The 8,481-nt window shown below is 41.9% G+C and overlaps 1 protein-coding gene across 1 annotated transcript; it reads right to left on the reverse strand.

Moving 5' to 3' along the window:
- On the reverse strand, positions 1–6,272 carry LOC117760342 (histamine H3 receptor). Its single transcript, XM_034583297.1, has 3 exons — positions 5,723–6,272; positions 5,040–5,206; positions 1–2,003 (listed from the first exon to the last, which is right to left on the reverse strand). The coding sequence occupies exons 1-3, from the start codon at positions 5,997–5,999 to the stop codon at positions 1,155–1,157; spliced, it is 1,293 nt and encodes a 430-aa protein (XP_034439188.1). The 5' UTR covers positions 6,000–6,272; the 3' UTR covers positions 1–1,154.
- Between the last annotated feature and the right edge of the window lie 2,209 nt (positions 6,273–8,481).

An 8,481-nucleotide genomic window follows, 5' to 3' on the forward strand; every position in this document is an offset into this window, starting at 1 on the left:
AGTCGTTTTTATTATTTGATTGGCTGCTTACACCGACACATTCATAGCCTTCATACAAAGTAGTAAAGTAGTAGTTCAGGTGGTACAAACCAGTCAAGTCTTTGAATAAATACTAAAGAACACATCCATCTAGCTTGGCACAGACATTATTGTACAAAAGTTTTAATGCTACCCTCATGTAGTAGTGCTGTACATCTTAAACATCAACAAGAAATGAAGTGCAGATACAGTATTGGCAGAAAACAGCTGATTCCCCCTTCCACTCACTTGCTTTTCAGATAAAATGATAGAAAACATCAGTGTGGTAAAAAGTACACTCAGTATTCAGTGAACAAATACAGGTTAATCTGTTCAGCTGCTCTGAACTTCGAGGCCTCCACATTTGTCAATGTACCAAGTTCTATTGCTGCATGATGAAAAACTTGATATGGCAAACAATAAGCAAAGGGCCTTCCTTTTCAAATGAATTGCAATGAATACACATCTCTAAAGTGAAAGGGTTTCATGTGCAGGGGTGTAATGAAACTTTATAAAACAATTAAAGACTACAAAATTCCTCCTTCACGTCAAATGAATATGAAGGGGAGTTGAAAGATTTTCTTGCAACAGCAGCACTGTGAAAAACTGGATGTTAGCTAGCGCTGTTGTCTCCCTTTGCTGTTTGAATTCTTGAATTCAGACAGACTGCAATTTAAGAACCTGGTCTGCTCCAGTTTTTGTATAACATCTTAGACTAAATTATGGTAATCACCCTCTGTTCGGCTGTATAATATAAAGCCTTCAGCACATAAAGAGCTCAGTAGTGACAAAGCCAAACCCCAACATTCCTTTGAGTCCTGTTTGCAGAGATTGTCTGGGAAGGTTGAAGATGAAAATCGGAAAATCGGATCAATGGCGCACTGTAATCAAGGACAATTCCACTTTTAAAGGTGCAACATAGGCCACTGCTTTATATCTGCAGTTACATTTTCTCACACTACGTCTTTTCATATTGCTATCACATATTCTCTGACAGTCCTCACTCAAATGTAAACATTTGTCTTTTTTTTGAAAACTGGATTTTTTTCTGATGGAAGAACAGTACATGGATTTTTACAGTGTTTGACCCACAACAGATACTGCATTCATTAAGCATGGAAGTGTAGTTGAGTCAACTAACAAGACTGAGCCTCAATCTGAGGCTGCACTGATTGTCTCTTAGGACACAGTATCTTTGAGAAAGCCCTTCGAAAGCTGCTGTGGCACAGAGGATACAGGAACGGGTTGATGGCTGAGTTCAACCACAGGAGCCAGAATGTTATCTCGTACCAGTGGTTTGCCACACATTCGCCACTACAAACAGCCCGGATAATCATTAGTAGAGTGTAAGGAGCCCAGCAAATCCCAAATATGCAGACTATAATGGCCAAAGATTTGGCAATCTTTTTGTCTCTGGAAAGGCGAGATCCCTGTGTCCTACGACCAGGCGCCAAGCCGGAGGCTGTGTGCTGAAACATCCTGGAGTTCTTTCTGTGTGGAGAGCACTTCTCCCTCTGCGTGAATATCTGACTGGTATTTGGCTCTCCACAGGAAAGGACGTCATCGTCCTCGATAACTGCAGAGATGGCAGTGGGCTCGCTGGATGACACCTTTCGAGTTTTGACAAAAAACACAGACCAGGCTCCTCCGTCGCAGGACTTCTTAATGTTCCTCTGAGTCTTGGTGTCGTCCTCGGCACAGGCGCCTCCGTTCTTGTTCCTGCGATGGATGTTTAGGTAAATGCTGAGGTTGAAAAAGGTCACCGACACGAATGGGGTGAAGAACTCGAAGGTTGAAGCAGAGAGCAGAAAGTACCAAGTGTAATAAAACTCTGCGTAGCACTCGTGGGACGGGACGATGCTCTGGCCGAAGATTGCCTCCCAGAAGATGATGGCAGGGCCGTAGATGAGGAAGGCCAACACCCACACCGCCACCATCTTGAGCACAGCCTGGCGGGTCATATTTCGTTGTGCTCTGTATTTAACCTGTGCCAAAAGAGAAGTGTGACTTAAAATGGATACACTATGAACACAAGTCTACTGCTATTTGTTGCATCTCAAAGAGCCTCAGATGCTCATATACAGTTTTATCAATTTGACAAATGCACTTGCTTCTGCTCTGAGTGTCTTGTTCAAATGAAGCCCTGTTTGTATTGTGCTCTGATTGTCAGGGAGACGCTGTAAGTGAAACCGACACATGAGCCTCATATATATTCGGGCTGAGAGCCACAATGATCAGGAGTGTGAAAGAGACATCTGGTTTCTCCCAATCCACTCCTCCCTCGTCATCACCCGTCGCTCATTCTGTTTTCACTTACTCTATTTTCACTTCACCTCTCCTCAGTCTAATCTATCATTGAGCAGGGCTCCTCTATTTTCCACTCTCCCCATTTTGTTGTTGTAGGTTTTCATCTCTCCTTTGCCAGAAACCATCAAATGTCTCTCTGCATTGGCAACAGCTGGGTATGTCAGCGTGAGACAATGAAGTTGCAAATTAGCCTGGAAACCAGACCAATCAGCAAGCTCATGTTTATTCGCGCTCACAGATGGCTCCGTACCACCCCTTTTCTATCTGTCCTGAGACAGGCCAGGCCAATCACTACCATTTATCTAAAATAGGGCGGGTTTGGTCAGTTTGACTGACAGATGAGCACTGCTAAGGCATTTTTTGTTAACATCAAGATGGCTGCTGGTGACATGGGGGGGGGGGGGGGTCTGTGGAATCCACTATCAGGCAGTGATAAACAAAGTGTATGATATATTTTCCTCTAAAACAAGAACAAACAACTGCACTGTCACTGGTTTTTGATATGACATAACATGTGTCTGCCATACTACTCAGAGAATCCTGCAATAGTTCATTAATTTTTCTTTGCATCGCATTATTAATTGCTCCGATTGTTTGTAGTTCTGCTATGTGACTGTTAGTCTGAGTTTTAAGTCAATAAAAATCCAGTGGAGCTACTTCATAATAAAATAATAGATTCTGGCCCCAGTCTCGAGAAGTCATTCCAAAAGCACAGCCTCAATTCCATTTTCCATTTTCTTCAAATTACAGAAAGCCTGCTCACGACTGATCAAAGATTATTCCATAAATAAATAATATTTCCTACGAAGCTACTGAGATTAAAATGTCAATCAAAATAGGGCAAAAGTAAAAACAAGTACAGAGATTTATTTATCACCGCTTAGTAAGCAGCCAAATAAGGTTATTCTTCTGTATAAGTGAGCTCGGTCACAATTAGTAAATTACACAGGCTGTGAGACTATAAATATGATCCACATTAAATAAAGCTCAAATGATCGTGTTGTCTGGCGGATCTTCAGATTTAGTCTCAGGAACAAATTAATAAGTGATGATCAATACTGTACATACAGTCTATTGGGTCCGATGCCAAAAAATGATGATGATGGAATATTAAGGATGGATTTACAATGAACTCGTCATACGAAGCAACAAATATCTGATTGTTCTTGTTTCTGGTTAGAAGCCTCTGTAAAGGAGCATTGCAGCCATTTAGTCTTTCACTTTCACCTAGAGGCGGGAGGGCTCACCAATGAATGATTGAAATCAAAGCAGCAGAGACCGAGAAATGTTGGTCTGCAGTGTGAGTCAAGCTCCAAAATCCCTACATCCCAAACTCTATTTCCCATAAAGCAGCTCTACAGCATATTTCACTCGACAACCCAAATCTCCCACGACTTACACCTCTTAAAAGATGATAAGGGAAAGAAAGCCTCAGTCCTGAACATCACCACTGATGCTTTTAGACACGCACTGAACGCCAGACTTTCTCCTGAAATCATCCACAGGGGATGAGTCAGTGGCCCCAGACATTCTCCAGACTTTTTCCGGTCAGACCCCAAGTAAAATGTCCTGAGAATGTCCCAGTGAACACGTGAGAATACAGCGGGAAGATGTTCAGAAAATTCAAGTGAGAGAGAAGGTGACGTTTCTGGAACGCGACAGATGCGAAAATGAACAAAACAACGAGAACACATTGCATTGTTCATTCCTGAAAGGCAAAATTGATGTCTTAAAACGGCCTATGACGTTGCCAAGGCACATTTTTCGAACTTTAACTATGTCTGATATTACACTCTCATTCTGTCATTCACTAATTCCTATGTAATACACACTTAATAGTTTAACCATAAGCTAGCAGTAAATGTTGATTTTGGAAATGTGTTAATCATCATAATTTTGGTTTATCACTTTTTCTATTAAATTTTTGAAGACACTATGCTGTGGACACACACTCAGAATTGGGACAGTAAAATAACATGGTGGACAGTGAAAGTAATGCACTTTTAGTAAGTGAGTGGTACTCTTACACTAAAATGTGCATGTTAAAACAAAGGAGAGCACCATTAACATGTTAATGTCCATACGCGCGGACTACTGAGTTAAAAGCTCATGTTTGCATTGACAATATTTACCGACCAGATTAACCACACAAAGAAAATGATTGATTGAAGACACACACTCTTAAAGGGATAGTTCACCCAAAAATGAAAATTCACTCATTATCTACTCACCACTATGCCGTTTGAAGAAGTGGTCACCATTTACTTCAATTGTATTGGATTTGGCTGCGACGCTGTTTACCCCTGAAACTCCAAAAGTGTTTTGTGGACTCAACCACTTCACCCACCCCTCCATCGGTATAGTAGTGAGTAGATAATGAGTGAATTTTCATTTTTGGGTGAACTATCCCTTTAGGAGGTATAAATCTGTGAATGTAAATGGAAAGGAAACATTTTAGAACTGACTGTGTCAGTATGTCAGTTACCTGTGTGTGTGTGTGTGTGTGTGTGTGTGTGTATGTGTGTGTGTGTGTGTGTGTGTGTGTGTGTGTGTGTGTGTGTGTGTGTGTGTGTGTGTGTGTGTGTGTGTATGTGTGTGTGTGTGTGTGTGTGTGTGTGTGTATGTGTGTGTGTGTGTGTGTGTGTGTGTGTGTGTGTGTGTGTGTGTGTGTGTGTGTGTGTGTGGTAATGAGCACCTTCACAGCCTGTACTTACAGCCCTTGTGACTGACAGGAAGCGGTCATAACTAATGAGGACAATGTTGAAGACTGATGCGGTGCAGAGCAGGTAGTCCATGACCAGCCACACCTTGCAGAGACCCTTACCCAGCATCCATCGACCCGTCAGGCTGTACGGGATGTACACTGGGATACAGAAGGCACCTGGAACACACACAAACACACGCACACGCACGCGCACACACACACACACACACACACATAGACACACACTCTGCATGATGATCCAATGCCAGAACGAATCAAGTATGAACAGTCAAACCTCTCCAGACTGTGTGGATGTGATACCTGTTCAATTTGACAAAAAATGACAGTGGGTGAAGACAAAAGCAGTGTGCATTGATAGTTGCATTGAAGAGGAGGCTGTAATTCATCCAATGGTGCAGGTTGAAGAGCTGCACTCTCCAGAGGGGTGTGAGTGGCTGATTATATATAAAATAGTGGCTATCTGCAAATGCACTGTAACATAAGGGCGGTAAGGTCATCCTGAACAAGCCACACTTGAACAGTGAATCACTATAATTACATGCAGGGAAATGACAATGCGTTGTGGTGGGTGTGCACAATAAGCATGTTAGTGGTGTTTCATTCACAGGCGGGAACAAAAGCAAGAAAACTGAGGAGACACAAAGAGAAGAGGAAGATGCACCATTAACTCACCCACGAGAAAATCAGATATGGCGAGGTTCAGAAAGAAGTAGTTGCTCTGAGTCCTCAGGGTTTTGTCCACGATGAAAGCCATGATGACCAGTGCGTTCCCGGCCACCACCACCACGACCAGCGTCACCATGAGCACCGACAGGATCACCACCTGGTAGCCCGGGAGCGCGGCGCCCGCCTCGGTCACCGCGGGAGTCAAGTTGCCGCTGGAGTTGGACTCCGGGATGTGCGCGCTCATTGTGAATTGAACGTGAAAACCATCGCAGAGCTTTTTCATCTCACGCACGGAAACAAGTGACAAGTCCGAGTCCAGACCGTGCGCTCCACTTTGCCACAGGGTCGCACATGACTGAAGGGCTGCGGTTCAATGAAGACACTTTTATCCAAATGTCCATTTTCAGTCCATTGGTAAGAGATGCGGAGACACGAGCTGGAGTTGAAGCGTGTGGTTTTTCAATGAGTAGTAAAAGGTGCATTCCTGTTCTTCTCTCAGCTCAGTGCGTGTCACACAACTGACAGCTGGATGTGCGGGTACCACCGAGATCACACTTTATTTTGTCTCACGTGTCAAGACCGTTGGAGTAGAAAATAAGATCCATATCCGCTCACATTTTCAAAATAAAACCAAATAATATAAAGTCTTTGATGAGAGTGAAGCCTGTCAATAAAAAAAAAATGCACCCATTAGGCAATTTATATTTTGTAAGTCACAAGGAATGATTTCTGATTCAGATTTATTTTGAATAACATAAAACGCAGACCCTATAAAACACGTTTTGACTATTTAAATGCTTGAGCTCGTTCTTCTTCAGCCATAATAGAGTTGCAGGTGTTCATGCATTTGAGAATGACTCAAACCGTACTACATCATTAAAAAAATATTTTGCATTTGTTTCCCGAGACAAAGAGATGCGACGATTTCCGGTCTTCCTAAGGTGATTTCTGCGCGCTTGACAGTTTTGTGTCTTTGTGCCAGCGCAGCTACTGAAGTCTGCGATCAAAGCGCATGAAGTGGTCCAGACCTTTTCTATCCAGTCTATGGTCCAGACCTTTTCTATCCAGTCTATGGTCCAGACCTTTTTATACACAGTATATGATCCAGACCTTTTTATATACAGTCTATGGTCCAGACCTTTTTATATCGTCTATGGTCCAGACCTTTTCTATCCAGTCTATGGTCCAGACCTTTTTATATCCACTCTATGGTCCAGACCTTTTTATACACAGTATATGATCCAGACCTTTTTATATACAGTCTATGGTCCAGACCTTTTTATATCCAGTCTATGGTCCAGTCACATGAGGCAGACCGGGAGGAGAGGACCTGGGCCGCAGGCTGCAGGTGTCTGCAAGCTGAAGGGCATCATCAGCACAAAGAGGTTTCAACCAAGCATCAAGGATTTAGTCAAGTGACCCCGAGTTCACAGTCCTGATAAATTCACTTGACAAAACTGGGGGATTACCTTCTTCTTCTTCTTTTGTTTTATATTCCTCCAAGATTATATCAGTCCCCATCATTTAACCTATATGTAATGATTAAGTGTTTTCTCAACAAAGACTTACATCATAATGGTTCTTCTTGCAATTTCAAAAAGCTGCAGTTTACTCTGAAGATCAGGGTCTTTCAGCCACTTGATCCTGATGATCACAGGTTTTTAAAACTGAAGAAATCCCAAAGTGTTCAATAAGTAAATATGACCTTGTGCACAATGTGGTTCTGTTCTCCAGTCAGAAATCTATCTTCCTCACAAGGTTGAAATAAAAACTAAAATAGATAAAAAGCATTGTAAAAATAAGATGCAATATTGAGAAAAACACTATAATGAATCTGAAAACTACAGAATCATTCTTTTTCTCAGTAAAACAGCTTCGGTGAATAAAATTTTTACTTCATAATAAATTCTACTTGAATTACTTTTTCTTTTGTTTCTAGCATGTTTTAATTTTTCAGTTCTTTCCCGTGTTTTATTTTATAACGTAACTGTCAGTGACAGTGAAATTCCATGCTATCACAAGCTAATCCACTTAGGTCCTGTGAGCTGTGGCCTCAGACTCGCATTCAGACTTATATTTTGACAGAGTTCACTTTGTTTAAGTTGCTGCTGCCATTACCAAAGAGCCTTGAGTAAGAATTTAGCTGCATGAGTTCTTCACAAGCCTGTAATAAATATGATTAAGGGTTTAGATGATTGGTTCAGTGATGACAGCTTGTCAGGGAGAAACAACTCTGCTGAGCGAATTAACTGTAATTATTCTGAATGGTTGAAATGAGCAGGCGCCTTCGTATATGGACATGGAGGAAATTTAAGGACCTACTATGTTCAAATAAAAGGTCCTTCTTGAATCATGTTCTCGAAAGATACCAAACGCAGATAAAAGTCAAACTGTTTTTTACATCACAACAAAATACAAAACAGTCTGGCTGTGGCGGAATAAATCAAAATGCCAACTGCACAGACGAACCCTGGTTATTTTTAGAGAGCAGTCCTCTGCTGCCTAAAGCCAACCCTGGAGTGGTTGATATGCAGATTTTGTCTTTCCAGGGACACCAATACGAAGTGCTGAGGCAAAGCCCCACAGGAGCCACTGTGAGGTATATCTCAAAGAAAACCCTTTAGCAGGCTTTAGGTTGATGTCTAATGCACAGGAGAAAACGGTGTGTGTGACTCTTTGTGTCAATAATACTCAAAGAGGCTCATTTGGTTGAGCTGCTGTGTCTGATCATATTTCTTGGAAATGCTAAATGAATTGTGTTTGAC

This window comes from Hippoglossus hippoglossus, chromosome 4, assembly GCF_009819705.1.
Source record: "Hippoglossus hippoglossus isolate fHipHip1 chromosome 4, fHipHip1.pri, whole genome shotgun sequence".
NCBI classification, from domain to species: domain Eukaryota; kingdom Metazoa; phylum Chordata; class Actinopteri; order Pleuronectiformes; family Pleuronectidae; genus Hippoglossus; species Hippoglossus hippoglossus.